The sequence below is a fragment of the Anopheles coluzzii genome, chromosome 2 (genome assembly GCF_943734685.1).
Source record: "Anopheles coluzzii chromosome 2, AcolN3, whole genome shotgun sequence".
NCBI classification, from domain to species: Eukaryota; Metazoa; Arthropoda; class Insecta; order Diptera; family Culicidae; genus Anopheles; species Anopheles coluzzii.
In genome coordinates, this window is record NC_064670.1 from 100,815,495 (window position 1) to 100,840,273 (window position 24,779).

A 24,779-nucleotide genomic window follows, 5' to 3' on the forward strand; every position below is an offset into this window, starting at 1 on the left:
GAGGAAATGTTTACTGTAATGCTGATTAAACCCGTTGGCAGTTTGCCCGCCTCTATACAGGCTCCAATTAGCTAACGATAATAATGAACGGAGGTGATTAAAAGGAAGGCAGGAAAAAATATAATTAAAAAATGAAGAAGTTTTGTGTGAACTATGCGCCTCCATCTGTTTCCAGAGTTTTAAATTGTTTCAAGTCAACACAGAGTACAGTTCGTTTTTAGACCCTTTCTGCTAGGGTTCACTGGGTGCAGCTTAGCGATTAGCTACTCCACGGGTTGAGAGTAATTTCACGAATGAGTTCGATGCTATCTGAAGTTGCCACTTCACCTAATTTCCCACAGAGTACGGCCGTTTTTACTGCATGTTGCCTTCAAACCCGGCATCAACTTCACGTGTTATCTTTATGGGTGTACAATTTAGATACCATGCGCGTGTGTATGTGCATGTGCTTCCAGAAACAGAGACATTAGCCAGTAGAGCAACCAATGCCTCCTTCACTTCTATTTTAAATTGATCTCTATTTTCCTCTCTTTCTTTTTTTCTTTTTATTTCACCCATTTGTTTCGGACCTCGCAACGTGCCTGTGTGCTATAAATATGTGTTTTTTTTCGTTTCCTTATTTCTGAAATGTTGGATTTATGTTACAAAATGCATCAACATCACACACTACAAACAAAATCCATCATCATCACTACAACACGCTACGCCGCACGAATACGCATCTTCATCACATACGCACACGCTACATATTATCATCGCCATCGTCACCATACACACGCACACACCACGACCACCACCACCACCACCACCGCCATGCCAAATTGGTTGGGTCCACGATTCTTCGCTTGTGTACTTGTGTTCGCTTTCGGTGGTTCCATGTTGAATGCATTGGAATGTAGAATTTTGGAGAACAAGATCAGGTAATGTGCAGATTGCGTTTTCTTTTTTTCCCTCTGATTCGCTAACTTTTAGATAAGTAAGATAGAATGCGGCTAATCTATGTGTGATCTTCGCCCACCGGCAGGGAGGATCTTGCTTCGTTGATTAATTAAAAAGAAAAATACATTAAAACTTCGGTACGCAAGCATTCTAACGTTTGTTTTCTTTCTTACCTCGCCCGTAGACAACGACCGCTACTCTCGGACGAACAGGCACGCGAAGTGGAGCAAATTCTGCTCAACAATCAAGCCAAAGCGGAAGCGGAAGAACCACCCGCAGTACGGGTAGTGGCAGGGCCCCGCCAGCAAGTACCGTCCGTTCCGGAGCCGGCCGCCAAACCTCAGCAACTGCCACCGAAACAAGCACCGCCAACCACCACCACTGCCGCCGTCTCATCGACAGCGCCCACGGCGGACGAGCCGGACTGGCTGAAGGATGTGCTGGAGGCACCGAAGAACGCTACCTCCTCCTCGTCCACGGCCGGCTCGTCGATGCGCGATAAGCCACCACCGCCACCGCCGCCTACCAGCGCTAGCAGAAACAATTCCACCACTAGTCATCCGGAGGATACGAGCATCGGCAACAACACGACGTGCGATCTGCTCAACCAAACCATCCTGCTCGACTCGTCCTCCATGCTGGCCGATTCGTACGTCGATACGGGCGACTCGATACCGAGCGTCACCACCACCACCTCGGACAGCATCAATCTGAGCAAGCTGGAGGAGTCGGCGGCCGAAACGACCGGTGCACTGGAGGACGAGGGCGAAGCGACACAGGAAGAGGAAGGTCAGGAGGAGGAGCAACAGCAGCAGCAGCAGCAGCAGCAGCTAGCTAGCGGTCGGTGTGTTGCGGCACACCGACAACAGCAGCAGCCCCAGGCACTGGCTGAGGGCAGTGTTAGCGAGGCGGACGTGTCGGCCGACGATGAGTCGAACAACTCGGCCGCCGGCTTCTACATTCCCGAGTATCCGCCCGTGCGCTGCAAGGAGGTGTACGTCAACCCGGACGGGGTGCACTTCTTCGAGGACGGCAACTTCTGGATGGAGGTGCCGGGCCTGATCGAGGCGGAGCGCGAGCTGGACGATGACGATCTGCGCGGGTACGTGAAGAAAACCACGAAGGTAAAGTTCAGCTGCAACCCGATGCAGGTGTTCTCGACGTTCTCGGTCAACGATTACGATCGGCGCAACGAGGACGTCGACCCGGTGGCGGCCTCCGCCGAGTACGAGCTGGAGAAGCGGGTCGAAAAGATGGACGTCTTCCCGGTGGAGCTAATGAAGGGACCTGAGGGTTTGGGATTGAGCATAATAGGTAAGAAGACTCTAGAGAGAGAGAGAGAGAGAGAGAGAGAGAGAGAGAGGGATTGTAAATTTGTAGAAATCTAATATATTGCTTTTTTGGTGATTTTCTTCCAAAGGTATGGGTGTTGGCGCGGACGCTGGGTTGGAAAAGTTGGGCATATTCGTAAAAACCATTACGGACAATGGTGCCGCTGCCCGTGACGGAAGAATACAGGTATGAAGAAGAACCAATCCTTCGTTGCTGAGCTGTAATACTAACATAGAAAATGCGTTTTATTTTTAGGTGAACGATCAAATCATTGAAGTCGATGGCAAAAGTCTAGTCGGTGTTACGCAAGCGTACGCTGCATCCGTGCTGCGCAACACCTCCGGTCTGGTGCGGTTCCAGATTGGGCGCGAACGCGACCCGGAAAACTCGGAGGTCGCGCAACTGATCCGCCAAAGCCTGCAGGCCGATCGGGAGAAGGAGGAACGCGTTAAGCGGCAGCTCGAGGACTACATCCGGCGGAATGCAGAAATCTCGGAAGACAGCACGCTGCCTGTGTCGGCAAACTCGAGCGTTTCCGAGGGCCCAGTCAGTCCTACGACGAATGCAGCCGAATCGCTGTTCGAAACGGAAGCTGCCAGGAGCAGCGACGTGGAGTCGTTGCGCCGCATCCTGCAGGAGGTAAGAATGGTCGTTGTTGCTTGTGTGTCACCTCGTTGTGCTTCGATCATTATCATTATCGTTTTCATCCAGTCCTATGTTTATTTTTGTTTACGTCCTCATACGCAAACATCATCAGGTTGTATTGTTTTGAAACCACATCCGTTCGTGTCGATTGGTAACCGATGCTCGTTGTTGAGACTTTCATGTTAGGCTTTTCGGAATGAAACACTTCTGAGTTGCTTTAAGTGTGGAAAATTGAAGAACAAAGCAAGCGAAACTTGCACCTTCTTCCATCTTCTATTTCCTGTCGTTGTTTTACGTTTCACTGTATTCGAGTTAATGATTTAACCAACAGAAAATGTTAGTTTTGATTACTCATTTTTCCAACTGCGTGAAATTTCGAGATTGACTTACTTAATTTTTGCTAGTACTTTAAAACCAACATAAAGATAACATATGAATGGCTATGGTTTGAGTTTTGTTTTCGTTCTTTTCTACTAATACTGCTTCTTATAGTTTTCGTTTACCCAAATCCGTTCCGCATTTTACTACTAACAGCACACCAATGATAGGAGATTTTTCTTTGCCAATTTGTTCCTTTTCTCGATTTCGAGTTTCGAACTGTTGCGATTCATGTTCGCGTTTGTACACTTTAACCGGTTTGTTTTTTCTTGTCTATTCCATTTCGTTCCACAATTTTCTTTAATACTGTGCAACCACACACACACACTCCTACCTTCTAACCATTGTTGGGAATGGCCATATGTTCTGTGCAGCATAAAGCGGTAAAGTTTCGTTCCATAGTGCTTCAAGCGTTTTATTCTGTATCTTTTCTATCCTTACGTGGCAATGTGTTTATAGTGATGTTGTGTAATCCTATTTGGGTTAGAAACATCGACAGTTGTAGTCACTTTCTCTCATTCTCTATCGCACATACTCACCTAGTCACAGCGCAAAATTTATGTTGCCTTATGTTTCGTGCTTCTTTACACGGTGCTTTAGCAGTGTCGTTGTGTTTTAGCGTTAGCTTTTTCTTCCTTTTGTTGCCTTTTTTGGTTTTACGGCTTTTTTTCTGTGTCCGTGCCGCTTCGGTGCAAATATGTTTTGCTTTTTATCTGTTGTTGTTTGGGGTTTACTCTGCCCTCTGCCTGGAAACCGAAACCTCCCACGGAACGCGGAGATCGGAATGCGCTGTGGATACACTGTGGGCTTTGCAAAGGGGGCTGTGCATATGATACAGTAATGTGTTTCCTACTCTTTCCATTGAGACGGTAAGACTACAATATTCTGCATGTCGTCGCGCCTTGTGCGCAAAAACTGAGCCGAATGCATGCATGCACGTTGCCTTGCCTTGGTCCTGTTAGCACTAGCACTACTAGCACAGCGATGCACAGCGGTAGATCTCTTGGTATTGAGTTATTGCAAGCTTTCGTTCTCTTGAAAGCTGGATTTGATTCAAATAGTGTAGAAATTGTAGAGCGTAGCAATAGTTTCTCTTCCATCCTGACGATGATACGGAAAGCGACAATCGGTGAAACCTCACACAATCTGAATACCCATCGATTGACCGTTTCTTGATTCCCTTTTGGCATTTAGTCTTTACTTTCTGCGTTACTCAATAGTATATCAAAAAAGCAAAACATCAAACCAAACATTTGTTCATTGGAATATTTTCCCAATTTCTTTTCTTTCTTTCCAATCCGCCACACGAATATGCATCTGTATCTTTGTCACTGCCAATCAACTGAACCAACCAACCACAACCACCTACCACCGCCCACCACAACCCTTTCCACTCGCTCAAAATTATGCAAAAAAACAATAACAACAATTCCCTTTATTTTACAACACGTGCAACCCACAAATTTCATTTATTCCACCACCAACACCCATGTTTTCCCTTCTCTTACTTTGACTGTACAATGTTCACACCTACTCTTACTCACACCTTACCTGCTCTTTTTTTTCTGTCGGTGTCGAAATTATGTTGTAATTTATGCGAATCCCAACCTCATCATACACCCTCGTCTCGTCTCGAACCCCGCCCCGAAACCGGAACCCCCATGCGCCCTGTGTGGAATGTTTGCATTGCAATGAAACGAATTTCCCACACGTGTGTTCCCCCCCCCCCCCTTTATAAATAACACGAAAATCGAATATTAATCATAATCAATGATAATATGTCCAGAACCTTAAAACCATTGCACTGCATGAGGGCGACATACTGAACCTGAAGCAACAGGTAAGTTTACGTTTACGATTTTTATGTTTTGGTTTTGGTTTTTGGTCTGTTTTTTTTTCTCAAATCCTTTATAATGTGGGTGGGAGCGGAAAGGCAGCAAGTGGAAGCTACTAACCTCAAAAGCAATGTGTGTGTGTATATATGTGCGAGTGTCCGTGTCCGTGTGTGTGCGGTGTGCGTGCGTGTGATTGATCTATTCGTACTGTGTGCAACAATCTATGTGCGTGTGCGTGTGTGATTTCATTTTCTATGTCCTGCTGCAAAGCTATCTTCATTGCTCTCTCTCTCTCTCTCTCTCTCTCGGTCCTTGTCGCCTCTATCATAAAGCCACGCATAATAAATGTCTTCATCTTATAAATTTAAATATTTCCCCAATACACATTTGCTGCAAAAAAAGCACAACAGATTGCAAATTTAAAAACAACACGTTTTTCTGCAAAATAATAATAATAATGAACACAAAAATTTTAAACTAAAAGCTTGCCAACCCACACACACACACACACCCACATCCCACAAGGATGTTTGATTGCCTGCAGCAACGAATTGAACTAAAATTTCACTACACAATTAGATTGCCCGTCTTGCCGGAAGCGAAGTGTATAGTAAAGCCTCTCATCTTTTGGAACCTGTTAGAGTGAACGCAATATTAATATTATGTTTTCGATTCTCTCCTCCCTGCATCTCGACGCCACCATTCCTGGCGTGGTTCCGTCCCCAAAAACCTGTCCCCGACCGTGTTAATTACTACTAGCTCATTAAATACCAGCAGACCTGCAACGAGGCAGAGCTGTTGAATGAGCGCGTGAAGCAGACGGAGCGGGAGCTGGCCAACATCAAGAAGGAGGCAAACAACTACCAGAACATGCTGCAGCAGTCCCAGGCACAGTACCTGGTGCTGGAAAAGAAGTACAGTCGGGTGAAGAAGATACTGCGCGATTATCAGCACCGGGAGCGAGATATGGTAAGTGATGGGCGGTCACCAGCTCGACGGTACACTTGTTTTCACCGCCCTGCTTTCGTTTGCAGATCCAGTTCCAGGAGTATTACCTGCAGCACTTGCAGGAGAAGGACACCGAGTACAACGCGCTGGTGAAGAAGCTGAAGGATCGCGTCATCAGCCTCGAGCAGGAGCTGCAGGAAACGCAACGGAAGGCCGGCTTTCCGGTCATCCTGCCGTACGACAGTGCCAGCCTGAAGCTGACGCCCCAGATGTCCCGCCGGCAGCCCCCGAAGCCCGTCTTCCAGAAGCTCGAGACGGATCTGTCCGACACGGAGTTTAGCGACCTCTCGCCGGACGGTGAGGGAGAGGACGGCAAGACGGCAACGGTGGAGCGGAAGGTGCCGGCGACGACCAAGGACGACGATCTGGATGTGGCCGTCCCGCAGCACGAGCTGCTGGACAATTCGCTCAACAAGGGCAAAAGCGATCTGGTGGCGCGGGGCGGCTTGGCCAAGCGCAATCTGCCCGGCAAGCGAAGCCACAGTAACAGCGGCTCCGACTGTGCGCTGGACGAAAGCGACGACGACGAGGGACAGCTGACGCGAAACGCGACCGGTACGGAGGGTTCGCACGAGTACAGTGGGCTGTACAGTACGCCCCAGATCGTGAACCGCAAGGTGGCCACGCTGAAGGGCGAAGACTCCGGGCTGCCCGTGTACGCACAGGTGAACAAAGAGCGTAGCTCCGGTGGAGGACATGCGGACCATCACCAGCAGCAGCAGCAGCAGCAGCAGCATACGACGATTCCGAACATTTACCGTGCGGCGGTAGGGTCGGACAATGGCAAGCTGAACTCGAGCTACGGGTCGGATCTGAACGCGTCCTCGTACGACAGTGATCTCGGCTCGTCCACGGACAAGCTGAAGGATAGTGGGCTGTCCAGCGACAGCTGGATGTACCCGAGCCGAAGGCCAAAGGGGCTGAAGGGTATAACGCCGCCGCTGCTAGCGGAACAGCTGAAGGAACGGCTGGCGGAGCGGGAAGGCCGCCGTGGCTCGGGCGGTGGTTTGATCGACGACGGGTCGTCGCGCGACTCGAGCGACGACTACTCGGAAATTAACCAGCAGCAGCGACACATCAGCCCGGCCGCCTCACTGTCGCAGAACCTGCTGGTGGAAATCAAGAAGGCTGTCAACGAAGCGCAACCGAAAGGTAATACTCAGGTTGAGATGTAATGGCTTTGTCTGTCCCGTTTGGTGGTGGCTGCCAGAATTTTGCATGTGAGCCACTTGTGTGTTGTGTTGTTTGAACCGTTTTATGGCTTGTTCCATCTGAGCAAGCATTGTTCTCTTTCGTTTCGTGTGTTCTTGTGTCTGTGTGTTTATGTATGTGTAGTCAAAAACCAAAAGGTAACTGTAGCTTCTTTTGGTTTTTTTCTCTTTTTTTCTTGGCTTTCTCTCTCTTTTCTCAACCCCGTTTCATCCGCAGTGAAAAACATACTTCCACAAAATTTATCTCCTCCAGGCGGTAACGGTCCATGGCAGCAGCAGCAGCAGCAGCAGCAGCAGCAGGGTGCGCAATCGACAAGCGGCGGTACGACGGCAGGCAGCTCCCAGGGACCCCCGTCACCGTCGAGCGTCTCGAGCGGATCGACGTCACCGGGCGCTTACTCCCCCAGCCGTACGCTCGATCTGTCCGGGTCCACGTCCAGCTTCTCGAGCGATCGGATCCGTGATACGCACCAGTGGAAAAATGGCCCCGTCGAGGAGTGGTCTAACGAACAGGTAGGTGTGTCTTGTGGGGGGGAATGCCAAATTGGGCAACGATTCAATTCGTTACATTTTCCGCGTCTGCCTCCCAACCTAAACGCAGGTCTGCCAGTGGTTGCTCGGTATCGGGCTGGATCATCACATACCGGCCTTCATGCAGCATTCGGTCGAGGGCGGTGCGTTGCTGCAGCTGGACAAGCCCGACTTCAAGATACTGAACGTGGGCGGCGATGATAAGAAGCTGCTCAAGCGCAACATTAAGGAGCTGCGGCGACTGAACGAGAAGGAGCGCAAGCAGAACGAGAAGGAGCGGCGCGAGCGGGAAAAGCTGTTCAAGAAGCAGGAAAAGAAAGCGGAAAAGGAGCAAAAGAAACGATACCAGAAGTAAAGGGAGCGGGGGGTATCCGAAGGAGAGGGCTGTTGCATTTAGTAGGAGAATGAGCTGTTCTCGAACCCGAGGGCTTGGCGCCTTTTGCACTCTGTTCCATTGGATTCGGATTGGAAGGAGAGATTGCAAGGAGCAACGAAAGACAGCTGTTACATGTCGGACATAAAATTACCTTATGATGACGCCTACATATTGATGTACGTGTGTACGTGTGTATGGATGAGTGTCTACGAATGGGACGTGTAATTGTACAATTACAAAACAAAACGAAAGGAAAAAAAGGTAGTGCTGTATTACGGTTGGCTACAAGTTAAACTGCAAAAGATCTACTGTGCCACTCCCGTTGGTGTGGTGGTCCGTTTTTTCCACACATACACACACACACACAAACACACTCAGCCGAAGAAAGGGTTCCCTTTTTCCGCGTGTAAACTGTATTTAGTTAATTATAGGAGTTATTGTGTTACATTTTTTTTGTGAATATTTACAACAAAATTAGAAGAGGAGATTAAAAGGTATTATGATCGTTTACCTTGCCCAAATAAACGCGATAGTAGGGCGTTATACTTTAGTTAGGGGGTTTTTTTTGCTGTTTGTTTGCTGTATTTCAACCGTGTGCAGTTTCTGATATAGGTTTATTAATTTAAGTATTCTCGATTCATGATGATTTTGAATGATGCGTGTTTTTTTTTTTGTTTGCTTTCGTGTGTTGGCTATAATTTATTTATTTAAAAATCGATAATTGCATGCTATTGCCGGAAGTGCAGGAGACTTGTAGTAGCTATGATGATCAAATAATAATAATATCTTTATACGTGGAAACCACATTTGTCAGCAGGACTCGTTACTGCTGGGTCCAAAACTAGACAAGAAAAGAACAAAAAAACAGGCCTTTTTTACCGGTTCCACCATGAAAAGGTGCACTATCTAAGTTTAATTAAGTAGTGAACCGTGAGCTACGCAAAGGATAATGTATGCAATAGATATTACGAAAGCAGCATAGGAGTACAGCAGCCGTCAAGGTGTGCGATAAGAACGAACACACACACGAAATACACGACGGTGTAAGATGTAATCAGTATATCGATAGAGCGAAACGATTAATGTGTGTGGCATAAAAAGCACACCCGCGGGCATGTAAGGTAACGATTGAAACCAAACCATTCATCATCATCATTATTGCACACCACCACCATCACCGTCGTTACTGCAACTACTACATCCTTCCATCCGTTCTCGGCCACCCCCCAAAAAAAAAAAAAGAAGGGGTACGAGAGAGATGATCCCTTTCTATCGTTTGTAGTGAATTAGAATAGGTGAAACAAGTGAATTGTAGTGAAAGGATAGTTTTAAATTAAACCCCAGCTGTAAGTAACATAGAAAACGGACACGACGCAACATTACACACATTAGTGGCAAACGGTTAACGCAATTGATTAAGTTATGCATCCGTTTTGCCAAAAAAAAAAACGCGCAGTGAAATCGAACAAGTGGTGAACAAGAATCACACAATAAATTGTGACAGTCAAAGATGTTTATTAGTTTTTGTTTCTTATCTTTTTCGTTCTTTTGCTTTTTCTTCTATATTATCTTTTTCTTTCGTGTGTGTATTTTTCTACTTTACACTATTCTGTAACTGTTTTTTCTTTTATTTTAAAAGTTTTCTATTTTTTAGCTGCTTCTGTTCTTTCCTTATCCTCTCTTCACTGCCCGGGCAGGTTTTCCCATCATCGATGGCAAATAATTGCGCAAATGAGTGTTACTATTTTACGAGCCTGATACGTGCTGTGTGCGTGTGTGGTTTCCGTTCTGAAGCCACATCACATTGCGAAGAGAGGGCTTGCCGCCACCGACCCTATCGAATCGCGCCACGATGCAAACCCATTAACCTTTCACCTCTGCTGCGGATTCGAGGGTGAGGATGACGATGTTCTCGGTTCCGACATGTGTGTTTTTTTTGCGACCGCTTTTCGAAAACAAAATTGTTGTAGGACTGTGGAACTGTTGTTGGACCGATTCCATCGCATGCCGTCTGGTCGCGGTTGCTGCCGCTGCTGACGAATCACATTTGACCTGGCCGGCTGTCGATCGTCGTCGTCGTCGTCGGTGAAGTAATGATTAGAAAATAATCAGCCGCTTTTGAGCAGAACCAACCAGGGTACGGCGACGACACGCCAGCACAGTTATGACATTGTTCGTGCGTCGTAAGAACGGGCAAGCGCTCAACGGCCTTAGCATAATTTGCGCCCGCTCGTTGGACTTATTTTGCGTATTACATCAATTACAGTGGGCGGAGGCGGCAGGTTCGCTTCAGCATTTCAAACCTTGCGTGACATGTTTGGAAAGCAAAAGTCATCTCATCTTAGTCATTGACAGTGTTATGATTTAGTGCGATAATGGAGGACGCAGAGAATCGATTCAAATAAAAAAGAAATGAACTGTACGCAAAACTCATAGAAAAAGCCGTTAAATCTCAAAGTAGATCCAACAAATCCACCGCCAAATTATAAACCAATGATGATAAATGTGAAAACACTCACAAACACACACAACTGCGGAAGACAGGGATAGTGAAGTAAATGGAAAGTAAACCAGGAGAACCAAACCCCGGTACCAAGCTGTATTACGATATACATACCCAGTGTAGTCCCAGGAACTTCCTCGCCCCCTCAAAACTCAACATTGTCCAATTTTTGTATTAAATCTTTTGATCCAAGTTTTGCTCCCAACTATAACACACACACATTAACTAATCACGTGTACGACGATCTTTCCCGTATGTTTGATGATGAATGAAAAATGAACGCCAAAAAAAAAAGAAGAGGAAGAAGGAACCACTTAAAAGACGGAATTAATACCCCAGAACCAATATCTACAAAACGGCAACAAGATAAAACCAAACTGCTCATTTGATATTAAGTGAATTTATGGATTTTGCCATCGAAGCATATGATAAAACGAAATGAAATAATTAAGCAAACATACATTACACACGGAAACACACGGGGAAACATAAAGGAAGATCTCTTTGAGAAAAAAAGAAAACAACACACAATTTTAAGATAAAACAACACTTTTATCCCCCTTTTTCTTACCTCAATTCTATGATAACGCTATCTCTAGGAAAGAAAAAGTTTGAAATATTTAGCCACAAAAAAAAACCGAAATTTAATGTCAAGAAGCTGAAACATGAAACCTAAAAATGATTTAGACGAATCATACAAGTCCGCCTCAAGGAACTCGCTTTTGAAACGGACTTTGAGTTCCCCCCCTGTAGAATGTGCATGATATTATTTTTTTGTTCATGCACTTTTTTTGGATTTTGGAGCAAACGAAAGCATTGATAGGAACAAAAGTTATGAAACTACAGTCACTTTCCTCTAATTAAACAGAACTGGCACCAAATCGATGAACGAAACTATACTGCATACTGGACACAGCTATACTTGAGATATTAAAACTGGAGAAGAGAGAGAAAGAGAGAGTTAGAGTAAATGATTAGTGTACAAGTACAATGTTTTTGCTCAAATCGATGCAAGTGGCTGGAGCGATTGGGAAGTACAAGAACAACTCCAACCAATTCGCTCGATAAAGTTGACAAGACATGAAAACACTAAAAGTATTACTATGCGTTTGAAAAGGACACAAGAAAAGGTTAAAAAAAGGAAAAGTGCATAAGATACATTTACTCGTAAAGAAAGCGTCGAATAATCTAAGAACATAATAAACTAATTGGAAAAGCGAAACGAAAGCAGAGAAACCAGCTAATATAAACAACAAAAAACATGATAAAATAACTGAAAGCGTAAAACATCCACACAACAGAAAAGCAAAACAACAACACATATAAAGAACGGCAACAATAAACAAACAAACGATGGTAGTTAAATGGGTTAACAAAGTGAAACATTTATTGTTTGATGTGATGTTTGATCTCTAATGCGCCGCATTTGTCCACGTGGTCACGTAGGTCACGCCACTATGCGTGATAGTTTGTTGTGCGATGTGCACTACTCTTTATGTCCGTTTGCACCCACTGCAGGAAGCGTGCTGACGACTCGCGTCACCAGATCGCAGATACGTTGCTCCAGCTGCCGGCCAACGTCCACGAACGTCTCGTGGCAGTGTTCCTCCTCCTCCTCGTAGCTCATCGTGCACATGTTGGTGATCAGGCTGAAGGCGAAGCAGGTCATGCCGCAGTGCCGGGCCGTAATGATCTCGTGCACGGTCGACATGCCGATCGCGTCCACGCCGAGCAGCGCCATCAGCCGACCCTCGGCCACGGTTTCAAAGTTGGGACCGCCGACACAACAGTACACACCCTCGCGCAACACACTCTGCAGCCCGGGCACGTGGGTGGCCGCCTCTTTGGCCGCCTGCAGCAGGGCCGGTTCGTACGCTTTGGCCATGCCGAGAAACCGGGGCCCGAAGCGCTCATCGTTCGGGCCGAGCAGTGGACAGTTGCCAGCGAAGCCCATCAGATTGACGTGATCCTTGATGAGCATGATGTCGCCGACGCGGTAGCTGCTGTTGATGGCACCGGCCGCATTCGTAGCGATCAGGTGCGTACAGCCGACCAGGCGCATCACACGCACCGGCATGGAACACTGCCGAAGGGAAGGAAGAGAGGGTAAGTGTTTTTTTTTTATGATTTGAATAAATCTACAAAGATTTAGTTCATTTACAAAGGAAACCGAAATGGTTACTAAATTGCCTTTGTTTAACTGTCATTTTGAATGTGGATTTGACAGAAGAAAAACAACAACAAAAACCGCTTGTGAAATCACATCAACTGTGGCCTTTTTCTGTTCCGCAACTGTCAAACAGTTGTTGGCGGTGTAGAAAAGCTGTAGTTTTCCGCGGCGTGTGTAGTTTAGAAGAAGATAGACCTGTTTTTATGATAATAGAAATCAAGAATTTGTTCGTTCTGGAATCGCGTGTTAGTTAGCATTCTATTCGATTCATAACAAGCGAAGAAGCAATGTTTTGTCCCCGAAACAAAAGGCTGTGCTGCTCCTTTGTGTACACGCGCGTCCATCTTACCTTCGCCAGCGAGTATCCCTCGTAGTAGTGGAAGCGTCCCTGCATGCAGAGCACGGGCACACCGGCCAGATAGCCAAACACCAGCCGTCCCAGATGGCCGGCCACGGTCGAGACGGGAAAGTGCGGGATCGTCTCGTAGTCGAAGCAGTCCACCTCGGTCAGCTGTTCGGCCAGGCAGCCGAGCCCCGAGCCGCAGATGATCCCGCACAGGGGACGGATGCGCGTGCGGTCCAGCAGATAAGTGGCGATTTCCTGCACCATCTCGTAGCTGCCATAGCTGGACAGAGAACGGGGCCGAAAAAGAGAGGGAGAGGTGAGAAAACAGAAATAGAACATAAATTCTGAGCCCCCGCGATTGCATCGTAAATGTTGTAATTGCGACAATGACACGTCCCGCACGAATCGTTTGGCAGTTTTTGCGTACAATCAGGGGGGACGATGGAGATCTCCAGCAACAAAAAAACGGGGGTGAGTACATTCAGGTGTGGATAGATAGCATTCCTACTTATAGATTCCCGTTTTACAGCATTTGCCAGAGATGATACAAAAGCTCATCGCAAGAATATTGCAACAAGACTTATCGTGCTGCCATTGCTAGATAACGATTTATCGCCACCATGTTCACGGTAATCTAAATCACTATGCACCGCCAGCTCGCCAGACGAGAAAGGTGCTACTTCTGGTCGATTCTGATCATGTTATGTTAATGAGGTTCGACCTTGCCCTACCGCACCGATCTTTTCTAATCCAGCTAAGGCGGCTTGTTATGGATGTTTGACGGTGTGTGTGTGTGTGTGTAGGTTTTCTCAATCAGTGAGATAATTTAAACCGTTACAGCACGCATTTCCATCAATCAAATATGGTCGTTACCAAGACCGTTAACGTCAGCTGTGGAGTGTCGTTGCTTTGTCGCTGTTGTGACGTTGGTGGTGGCGACCGTTTTCTGCAGCTGGAATGCACTCTGGCTGTCTTTTCTAGAACAGCATATGCTTCCCACACACACACACACACACACAGAGGGTGGCACTGGGTACAGAAAATGATAACGTGTAGTGCAACACTTAATTTACCTTGCATTTTCCTGCACGGGATTGTACAATCCGTTGGTCCGTTTGGCTGACGGCTTTGTGCTGCTGGTGGTGTGCTGCTCTCCATTGGTAACTTCATTTAAATTCGTTCGATTCATCTTTCAAAAAAAGCTTTGGTTTTATATGTACAATTGTCCTTTTTCTTTTGTTGATGTTTTTGCACTCAGGCACTCTTTTTAGTTATACTTTTGGCACTATTATTTACAACCTTCCCTCAAAGATACACTTCACTGTATGCACGAACAGTGGAAGAGAGACAGAGGTGTCCGTTTAAATCACGCCACGCTCTCGCACTCGGTTCACACGCCGCGTCTTCCAAAGCAAACCCGTTCGCGATGACCGCTCGACTGCAAGTGACCGGACAGTGGAGATCCGGACGCTAATGACAATGAAGCTGCAAGTCAACCGCTCTGGGGCTGTGTGTGGATTTCCAAACTGATTCCACCGATGTGCGCTAGTGTTGGTGGCAATGCGGGATGACAATCGCTGACTTTGTTTCTACAACATTGCTCTGGTGGACGCGTGGAATGTGTGTTATGGCTTTTCGAGGCAGGCGTGGCGCAGCTCCGAATGATAACGAATTTACGAGAAACGCGTTCTCGCGCCAAGAATAGGGTTTTGAAAAAAACACTGTTCACTGGGAATTTCCGTTTCGTTTTTTTGTTACATTTATCGCACAGATGATGGTAACATTTGTTTCTAAAATTACGCTTTAATTATTCATAACAATACCTTGCAATGTACGTCCCATCAACAAATAATTCAAATTTCTTCCCTTAGCATTGCTATAATTAGTTTATAGCATCGGCAAGATTTTATAGCTTGCTTATAGAACGATGCACCATAAACACGTTGATAAGTTCCTATGCAGGGACTGCGTCCCACCCTTTGCTTGCGTATTCCGGAACGTGCTTTCCCTTGCTGCATTTATGGGACTTTACTTTCCTCCAGTGCAAATGGCTTAATTTAATAGCATCATCACGGCCAATTGCTTTCGACGATAATGTGGTATGATCAAAGGATAGCGAGCAGCAACAGCAGCAGCAGCAAAGGTCAGTGCGCGGTTCTGCCAACAATGATTTCCATCCACCATTAGCGAGTTACAGCTGGATTTGGCGGGTGTTAAACCGTATTTTGGGAATACCGTTTTAGCGTCCGCCACCTTTCCCAATCATCCAAACACCCCACCCGAGGGGTCACGCTGGGGACACGCTGGAATTGAATTAGCGTCACTCGGGGCGTATCAATTGCGTGCGAAACCGGATTGAAACTGCAGCACGAGGGGTCGCCAAAAGGTTCTTTCTTTCCGCCCTGGGACAATCACTGTGCAGGGTTGGATTTTAATTAAAATTGTTTTATTTTAAGCATTTTTCACAGATTTTTTGGTTGCTTTTTTTTACATAAAAGGAATGTGTTTTGTTGTTGCAATTCACACGCGAATGTAAAAGGATTTGCTGTGTCGTTTAAATCACTCTAAAAAGCACTTATAAGATTGTTAACAAAAATCATACCTATCTATACTACATGGTTACAATTACGCTTAACGCTTACCTAATGTCTAGCTAAATAGTCGATTTTACCTAATTAAAAGTGACGCATCGAACGCTTGGTCTGAGATAAGGGATCAACCCTTACCACACGCTCTCACACGGCTAAGAACGGTCACTCGGTTGTCTGTTTTGTGTGTTTCCTCAACTTTCTATCAAAATTTGCTTCTCCCCACCCTACTTCTTCGCCTCGTAGTGGATATGCTTGACGATGCGGCTGACAAACTCGCCGAGCGTCTTCTCCCGGTTCTTGCCCACACCGACGATACTGTCGTGGCAGTGTTCCTCCTCCTCCTCGTAGCTCATCGTGCACATGTTGGTGATCAGGCTGAAGGCGAAGCAGGTCATGCCGCAGTGCCGGGCCGTAATGATCTCGTGCACGGTCGACATGCCGATCGCGTCCACGCCGAGCATCGACAGCATCTTCACCTCGGCCACCGTCTCGAAGTTCGGCCCGCCGAGACAGGTGTAGACGCCCTCGCGCAGCTCGTTCTCGATGCCGATCTGGCGCGCGATCACCTTCGCCTGCTGGTTCAGCTTCGGATCGTACGTGTTGGCCATGCCGAAGAACCGCGGCCCGAACCGCTCATCGTTCGGCCCCTGGAGCGGATTGTTCCCGGCAAAGCCCATCAGATTGATGTGATCCTTGATCAGCATGATGTCGCCGACCCGGTACTTGGGGTTGGCGCCGCCGGCCGCATTCGTAGCGATCAGGTGCGTACAGCCGATCAGGTGCATCACACGCACCGGCATTGCGCACTGAAGGAAAAGGTAAAGATATTTTAGTTAGATATTGATTTGTGTTGGTTGATTTTAATACAATGCTTCTTACCTTTGCCAGCGGATAGCCCTCGTAGTGGTGGAAGCGGCCCTGCATGCACATGACCGGCACGCCAGCAAGGTACCCGAACACCAGCCGTCCGACATGGCCGGCCACGGTCGAGACGGGAAAGTGCGGGATCGTCTCGTAGTCGAAGCTGTCCACATCGGTCAGCTGCTCGGCCAGCGTGCCCAGGCCGGACCCGCAGATGATGCCAACCTTCGGGCGTAGCTCGGTGCGCTCCAGGAGATAGGTGGCAATTTCCTGCAGCGTGTCGTACGTGTACCTGAAGTGGGAAAAACAGAGAGAAAGGAAACGTTAATTTCAAGGTTTTGAGATTGTCAAGTTGGCACCCCGAGGCGGATGAATGAACCTGTCACGCTCACCCTATTCAAACGTAAATGCCTTGGAAGGATGCTCTTTGTGGTGGCCTGCGAGAGCAACACTTTCCCACACCCGGCGCAGCGTGAAGAAAGTAGCGTGAACAAGCGCAAATAGCCGCATCACCTCCTGTGTATCACCTGCGCCTTCACTCGCCCGCAGGCAGGACAAGTCAACAAGCCACAAACTGTGCAACACCCGTCGCTTATCAGTGGGAGCGTTCTCTCTCCCCCTCCTAACCATACTGACGACGCCATCAACCAGCCAGAGTGCCGGAGAGTGCCCTTGCTGACCCTGGGCTGATCGTTTCGCGGGGGCACGATCGGCGTCATCCGCTCGCTCCCCGCCTGTAGTCAATCGGCAACAATAAGCGGCGAGGGGGCGACGCGGAGACACAGCAGAAAGATTTGGTTTGGCCGATCGCGGACGATGACGACGATGCCTTTAACATGAGAGTTAGGGAAACGCTGGATGCTGGACCCGTTTTAGTTGTTTTTCCCTCCGCCTCCAAGCACGAACCTTCTCGATGGCACCACTGATAAGGGGCAGGGGACGGGAGGGAGGGGGGGGGGGGGAGAAGAGGTGACGATTAATTCGGAGCACCGCGATCATGTATTTTGCCAATGTCGCATCGCCTGTTTTTTTTTTTGTTTTGTCGCTCTCTGTTGCCATGATAAGGGCAATGATGAGGAGAGGAGGAACTGACCTGAGAGGTCACATGCGGGACCTACAGATCTTAAGTACCGACATGGTGGCGGTTGTTTTCGAGTGGAACCAAATTGAATTTTACGCGTCCGCGTCTCGTTCACAGGCATCTTTCGATAAGACGTTTGGACGCACTCCGCAACACTGTTTGCTGCGAAGGTATGAAGCACATGCACCTTCACTACGGAGCCGCCTGCTACCACTGCACTTGCATGTTTTCCAACGCACATATACACACACACACGCGCCGATCCATACTGGGTTCATCTTTCCCGGTGGTTCCGGTTTCCCAGAAGCCCCAGCCGTGCCGTGAAACCAAACCAAACTTACCCAACGTGCTCGGTGCGGGGCATATGGAACGGGCCGCTCGTGGCCGCCTTCTGCTGGTAAGCTACCGGCAGCGTGTCCGTGGCAGTACCACCATTCCGGGCCACCCCATTCGAATGACCGTTTTGGTGCTGCTGATGGTGCCCGTTCGCGTGTGGCACACCGTTCGTCGATGCTTTGCCGTTTTGAAGGTAGCTAAATTTGCTCATCTTTCCAACCGAGTTTATGTGGCACTTAGCGGCAAATTAAATCACTTTTCCCCGTGTAATAGCGTCCGTGATGTTTTTGAAGAATTTGAGCTCGAACTTCGCTTCGCTAATTCGCAGCACCCTTGAAAAGCACCGACGCGCACGTGCCACCGCTGAACAACTTTCAAACACGCCAAAAACCGAAAAGGACTTCCGCCACAGTACGAAGACGGGTAGTGAGTGTGTGTGTGGTGTCGTATTAACCGGGGGTGTTGTGATGTGTTCGCGTGCTTCCTGTTACTTGAACCGTACACTGTCGCACCTCGATCGTGAGTGACGGTACGCAGCGGCGAGCGATAGCATAAAACCTTAGGCCCCCGGTAATGGTGATGATGATGATGGGGTGCTGCAACACGAGGTGGTAGAGGGGATGGTGTATTTGAGAGAAAGAAAGAGAGAGAGCAAAAAGAGCGAGAGAGATGTTTGCGCCTGATTGCAACGGTAGAAAGGCTCGGTTCGTTCGTCAGGCCGGAAAGACGGTGCAAAAGGGAAAGACACGACACGCGCCGGGGGGGTTGGTAATTATGAAAAGACGATGACGCTCTTTTCTTAAGTAATGGTGTGGTGCGCAGTGGATGTTGTTGTTTCTCCCAATCATCTGGGGAACAACCGCGAGGTGGTGCATGCAGCTGCTGCACTTTAGATGGACTGCAGCACAAAATCAACAACAACAGGTAGCTTTTAGGGGGTGTGGGCCATGTTCCATGTTTACGATTGATGACGATACGTACGCACCATTTACGGTACAGTTGAGGCGGCATAGGAGCGAAGGATGGACATTGATTTCTGTCTGTTTTTTTTTTTTGTTTGCTCGCCAGTGGCACGCGCTTGGCAGGAAATGTGGCACGAACTGGAGGCTTGTCTGCGTTTAAGCCCGGGCTCTCTGGTTGAACGAGTTTCTACGCTTAAGGAATCCATTCACCACCATCAGGTGTGTGTGTATATGTGTGTGTATAAAACGCGCGATTTAATAGTTGCGAATTTTAATACACTTTGTTTTGCTGTCGCAGCCGGCCGGAGCCGGGTTGGTTGGAGAATGCCACCCATTCCTAGCTCTACGGCGTGATTCCTTTGTCTCGCTGGTTGCCTTTTCTGTTTCCTTATTTTTGCTACAATAACACACACACCGGCACGCGGAAACGACCGCAAAGCATCAACTTTAAGTGAATCTTTTGTTAAAATGCCAACAATTAGGTTGTTTTCCTCGCACTACCAGTGTGTGTCTTCGAGTGTGTTTGTGTTTGAGTGTTTTTTTGCTCCTAGAACAACAAGATTAGCACAATTTCCTGGTTAAAGAGCCTAGTAGCGAGCAGCAGCAGCAGCAAAAACAACACGCTTGTTTTTGTTGTTGTGAAGAAGGATGCAGACGTCACGCGAGCAACACACTTTTAACATGGGAGCAGCCCACATTGATAAGGACGCGCCTGACCGGACCGGATGCTCTCCTCTTGCTCTTCACCCGTACTTGCACAAGTCAGTGCAGGAAAGGGGTCAAGGTTAAGGAAATTGTGGTTACTTGTTAGGAATATCGCTTTCAAAAAGGATATGCGAATTAGAGCGCAAAGGAGTTTAAAGTGGCGCTCGATCCATAATGTTATGACTGATCAAATGATCCCTTTAAAGGCCCTTATCGAAGAAGCGATCGATCGTGTGGTATGACTTGCTCTCGGGTAAACATCGATCCTAACGATCCAGGGGGTGATCATGCTGCCACAAATGTGAAAACATGACACGATTGCAAATCAAAACACGATCGTCAACACACTCGATCGTTCGAGCTTGATCAGGACAAGCAAACAAAATGATGCAATCAATGGGCCTGTTTTTCAAGCTTTCTTTGGAGCGCTTACATCTATTTCTCTCCCTCTTTCTCAAACAAATACAGGCGTGTGAAGAAATGCTCTTGAAGAAAGTTGAACCATCTAGATGGTTTGTAGTACCACCCGTCTAGAACCCTTTCTTTTGCGGCACGTTTTTGGGCACCCAAAAACTGATAACGCATAATCCCGTGCATGTCAAAACATGTCCTTTCCCCCCTCGCCCCCCCGGGCGACAGTACGCCATTTTCCACCCCAGGCAGAGGAATGTCCAGACTGTTCCAGAGCCAAAACAAACCGCCGCGATAATGGCCGCGATCGAAGAAGAAGTGGTGCTGGGAATGGTTTTGTTTACAACGCTCTGTTTACTGTTTTGCCTCACGGAAGATCACCACACACACACACAATCACACAGTCACACTTAACGGCAAACAACGGGAGAGGGCGGACAGCAGTGGAAAGTATCCACATTCCAGGAAGCAATATCCGCAAGGCACCAATTGAGTGCAAACGGCATCTTCCCCGCGCTGGTCGCTGGACGCCCGTAATGCTGTGTGGTGGTGTGTAATGGCACACTTCGCAACCACGCCGCACGCCAGTAGTACACACCTAGCAACGGACGAGCGCGACAAATGACCATGATTGGGCCGTGGACGATGATGATGATTGCCCATCGAAACAGGGCGCGCTGCAATTCGAAGCCGAAGCACCACACGATCACTCGCGCTCTCGACAGTCGTTGCCAGTCGGGGGACACTAACGGGCCGCTTGGTTGCAAGGGATGATTGATAACACACCATGCAGTGCTAGTTCACAGTTGGCGGACTGCACACTACTGTGTGTGTGTGTGTGTGTGTGTGTGTGTGTGTTTTTGCAAGCCCTTGGCCTCCTGTTGGCACTTTAATGGACACTCCATTCGAAACCTTGATTCGAAAGACACCCTTTTCTGGACAGTAATTACAACAACCGCCAGCGCCCCCAACCATTTCAATCAAAACATGTTCACTTGACACTTTTGGGTTGGTGGACACATTCACAACTCTCCATGCCCCAACTGCTTCTCTTCGTTGTTATTGGTTATTAACAGATAGACCGAAGCCCTCGCTTTGCCACTTTCTCGTACACGGATACTTACATTCTGCTCGAACCACCACCGCTCTGCTTGCTTTCGATGAAGGCTGCCATTTCTTTGCGGAAGGAAGGAAGTTCTTTGAGACACACTTTTTGGGAGAATTCTGGTGGGACCTAATGCGCGCGCACTTGTTGGTGTGATCGGTTCGATTATCTACTGCTTAGTGCAATCACTTTCCCAACTGCGATCGTATATTTATAAGCCGCAGCTCGAGTGCAATCATTTACTTGATCAAGTTTACAAAACTCGCTATTTGTTTGACTTTTTTTGCGTGTGTGTGTGTGTGTGTGTGTTGAACCACAGTACCGACCCCTGGCTCTATGCTGCCTCTGTGAGTTGCAATTATAGACGGTGCTCGGTGATCGTTCGGATGCAGCTAACAGGGGGAAGGGTGTACACAGTCAGGGGGGGGGGGGGCAATTCTTGTTACACTCCCTTTCAGACACTACAGACACTTGAGCGCTATGGAGCTATGCTTGGAGCTGTTGCCGTAGACAGTAAAAAACGTTTGAGAGACAACGGCGAGGTCTTCTAGCCCTAGGAGATGGCTATAGGAGATCAATTTAAAAACACTCGCCAGTGTGTGTGTGTGTGTGTGTGTGTGTTTGTCGGAGTTAGCACAGAAATGCCCCAGCATGGTTACCAGTAAACTGTCTTAGCTGATCGTACGACTGCGAGAGGGGCAACACCACCAAGCACATGGTCGTCTCGATAGGCAACACATACGTCAGCGGAGACCATCCCCAAACGTCGCTGTGTGTGGATGGTTGCTTCCCGGCAAGAGCACCGTCTTAGTCGGCTGATAAGCAATCGTCATGGAGAGTTCAGCCCAGCCAATGCGACCCCCTGATCCACTCCTCACCTCGCGTTGAGGAGGTGAGAACGTGAGATCTTACGAGTGGCAGAATAAAGGGGGAGTAGGAGAATTTGGAGTTGGCCAGGACGGACAGAAACACGTTACAAGTCTCGCGACTTTTTACTGATATACACACACGCACACACCGCTTCTTCTGCCACACTATCAGCCTGCCCAAAGCCGATAGTGGTGGTGGTGGGATGAGATGAAAAAAAACGGCGCCGCCCAGCCACTACACTGGGCCGCGTATTCTTCCTTTTGTTCTGATGTGTGGATGATATTTCTGCTACAAATTCGCGAACACGAATTACAGTTCAGATTGCATGCTGCCCATCTTCACGGCTCATTAAACTTTGCGCGAGTGCATTGGGCACCTTCTTCCCCCAGGGACAACCGAGAGATGAGGAGATGTTGTAAACGGTTTTGCAGCTGGAAACAGCAAACAGCAACGTTTAAGCAACAGTCCTATTAGAGGCTTATCAAAAAGACACCCCAAATAATGGATCGCTCGAAACGTCTGGGCGGGTGTTTGGCAAGGAGGAGAAGGACACTGAAATGGAGGCCACTGATTGACTTCTTTGAAGACAAATACTTCAAAAAGAAGCTTTGTAACAACAGAAAAAGAAGGATAGTTTTTATGCCTCCTTTCAATCACGCGTGGCTCACGAGTTTACGATAGGAGCCGTGGATCGCTTGGGACGCGATCATCAAAACACGCCAGAATCGTGTTGTGTCCGTTGTGTATCATAATTCTAAATCTTAGCCCATCGGTTCAACCTTATCGGACATAAATGGCCAAGATCCGATTGATGTGATGCTGCTCCTCTCCTCGCTACGCGCGATCGTTGACACCGGGAAAAACATGCAACATTTTAAAGTGAGGATCGCTTGCAGAAGAAGCGGAAAAACCTCTCACAAACACGCACAAAAACACGCACAAGACTTCGTAGTGAGTGCCAAAAACAATCACTGGCGCAGCATTCCTATCAGGACTATCAGGGGTACTAAGTGGGGAGGGAATACTGTACTCTAGAGGGTAATAGAGAGGCGGCGGCAAACATACATTTTGTCGTAAACAACTCGCGGCTATGTTGCCACTGCGTCTCAGTGACGTCGGTTGGCGTCAAGAGTGGATTCGCACCGCAACTAAAAAAGAAAAGGAAAACGGGGGCAATACGCAGTATTTAGAGAGGAGAGTTTTGTTTTCAAAAAATACTTCCTACAAAGTTTCAAAGCTTATGGAAATGAATCATGTTTGGAAAGGCACAACCCTACACAGCAAATTTTCTTATCCTGCTTCAGTAAAGTTTTTTTACTGAAACGTTCAGTAATAGAATATTTTACTGATTTTCAGCATGAATGTCATGTTTTTACTGACTTTCAGCAAAATAATTTACTGAATTCATTTCAGTAATACGCATTTTACTGAAAATCAGTAAAATAAGTGTCAAATTAGTCGTTTCACTGGATACCAGTAAAACAAATTACTGAAAATGCAGCAATTCATTCTGTCAAATCGACCTGTCAGTCAGAACATCAAAACAAAACAATGCGGTTCCCACTTGCTCGTGATGTGCAAAAAGTTGATTTTGTAGGCGCTTACAGGCACCCTGGTGAAATTCCAGGTTATATTTCGGCTTACGGGATTTATTTCACACAATTGGCAGCCGTGTTGGTGTGTAAAATATTTGCTACAATCCACTGTGCGTGCTGAAATTGCGTGGTGTCTGTGAGCGCTTACTGAACCATCTACAATTGCGGCGGCAAAATACAGTATAAAAACTGTATAAAACAACACAAAACATGTGTGAATATGAACTGAGGGACTGGCAATATCTGCGCATCAATAAAAACTCAATTTAAAATAAATATTTCGTTATTTTTTAATCGCTACCAACTACTGAAAAATCAGTAATATGAGAATGGCTTTACTGGGATTTCAGTAAACGAGCTGTCATTTTGGTGAGCACCGGACATTACTGAATGATTCAGTAAACATTCATTTACTGAAAGGATTACTGAAACTTCAGTTAAAAAAATTTCAGTAAAATTTTACTGAAGTTCAGTAAAAAAAGTTTTCTGTGTAGAGAAATGATCGCTGATCTGTTCCAGAGGAAAGAGGATAAGTCTTGGGAAATACTTGCTTATCGGGTGTTATAACCATTCATTCGGTATTTGATAAGAATGTTCGGGACTACTCAGGATCCAGCACAGTGATGTCCCGTAATAAGGTCCTTGAGTTAAAATCATGAATATACCAAGGGGGATCCCGTGGTACAGTCGTCAACTCGAACGACTCAATAACATGGTGGTAATGAGTTAAGACTCGAAAGCCTGTATAGGCCGACATGTCCGCGTAGGACTCTACGCCTAATAGAAGAAGATACCAAGTACTCGCCATACGTCAGACTTATTATCATGCTACAGGTAAATTCCAATTTGGCCCTGTCAGGTCATTAGACATCTCTGTTATCCAAGAGGAAGGGGTCTAAGAGATTTTACTGGAGACTTGGCCTTTTTGTACTATGTTTTAATTAGAAATGTACTAGACTGTATTAGAACTATACAAATACGTTATATT

General features: G+C 47.3%; 3 protein-coding genes across 12 annotated transcripts in view; 1 reads left to right on the plus strand and 2 right to left on the minus strand.

The window, feature by feature from the left end:
• LOC120961443 (neurabin-1) overlaps window positions 1–9,772 on the plus strand; it is a 66,205-nt gene extending 56,433 nt beyond the window's left edge. For 6 of the 9 annotated variants that reach the window (XM_049607311.1, XM_049607312.1, XM_049607313.1 and 3 more), the window contains 9 exons: window positions 900–920; window positions 1,124–2,253; window positions 2,360–2,457; window positions 2,527–2,910; window positions 5,081–5,134; window positions 5,889–6,098; window positions 6,164–7,289; window positions 7,566–7,861; window positions 7,950–9,772. In XM_049607311.1, the coding sequence (XP_049463268.1) occupies window positions 900–920; window positions 1,124–2,253; window positions 2,360–2,457; window positions 2,527–2,910; window positions 5,081–5,134; window positions 5,889–6,098; window positions 6,164–7,289; window positions 7,566–7,861; window positions 7,950–8,234 (3,604 nt within the window). In that variant the 3' untranslated portion in view covers window positions 8,235–9,772. The remainder of the gene's footprint in view (window positions 1–899; window positions 921–1,123; window positions 2,254–2,359; window positions 2,458–2,526; window positions 2,911–5,080; window positions 5,135–5,888; window positions 6,099–6,163; window positions 7,290–7,565; window positions 7,862–7,949) is intronic. The other 3 variants (XM_049607315.1, XM_049607316.1, XM_049607314.1) reach the window with 3 other exon arrangements.
• Window positions 9,773–9,924: 152 nt separating this feature from the next.
• Window positions 9,925–14,523, minus strand: LOC120949003 (purine nucleoside phosphorylase-like). The gene is made up of 3 exons (XM_040365925.2): window positions 14,348–14,523; window positions 13,278–13,554; window positions 9,925–12,841 (listed from the first exon to the last, which is right to left on the minus strand). The coding sequence occupies exons 1-3, from the start codon at window positions 14,461–14,463 to the stop codon at window positions 12,245–12,247; spliced, it is 990 nt and encodes a 329-aa protein (XP_040221859.1). The 5' UTR covers window positions 14,464–14,523; the 3' UTR covers window positions 9,925–12,244.
• Window positions 14,524–15,698: 1,175 nt separating this feature from the next.
• On the minus strand, window positions 15,699–21,518 carry LOC120949002 (purine nucleoside phosphorylase). Of its 2 annotated transcripts, none has more exons than XM_040365924.2 (3): window positions 21,346–21,518; window positions 16,745–17,018; window positions 15,699–16,671 (listed from the first exon to the last, which is right to left on the minus strand). In XM_040365924.2, the coding sequence occupies exons 1-3, from the start codon at window positions 21,393–21,395 to the stop codon at window positions 16,090–16,092; spliced, it is 906 nt and encodes a 301-aa protein (XP_040221858.1). In that variant the 5' UTR covers window positions 21,396–21,518; the 3' UTR covers window positions 15,699–16,089. The 2 variants fall into 2 exon arrangements, with proteins under 2 accessions (XP_040221858.1, XP_040221857.1); XM_040365923.2 differs by lacking the exon at window positions 21,346–21,518 and adding an exon at window positions 18,149–18,435.
• Window positions 21,519–24,779: the final 3,261 nt, after the last annotated feature.

Bases quoted from the DNA above. Each gene is read 5' to 3' on its own strand.
- LOC120949003 (XM_040365925.2), bottom strand. From the start codon at position 14,463: ATGAATCGAACGAATTTAAATGAAGTTACCAATGGAGAGCAGCACACC. The intron at 13,555-14,347 runs GTAAATTAAGTG...TTCTCTGTCCAG, and splicing joins CCCGTGCAGGAAAATGCAAG to CTATGGCAGCTACGAGATGG. The intron at 12,842-13,277 runs GTAAGATGGACG...TCCCTTCGGCAG, and splicing joins AGGGATACTCGCTGGCGAAG to TGTTCCATGCCGGTGCGTGT.
- LOC120949002 (XM_040365923.2), bottom strand. From the start codon at position 18,354: ATGAGCAAATTTAGCTACCTTCAAAACGGCAAAGCATCGACGAACGGT. The intron at 17,019-18,148 runs GTAAGTTTGGTT...TTCCCACTTCAG, and splicing joins CCCCGCACCGAGCACGTTGG to GTACACGTACGACACGCTGC. The intron at 16,672-16,744 runs GTAAGAAGCATT...CTTTTCCTTCAG, and splicing joins AGGGCTATCCGCTGGCAAAG to TGCGCAATGCCGGTGCGTGT.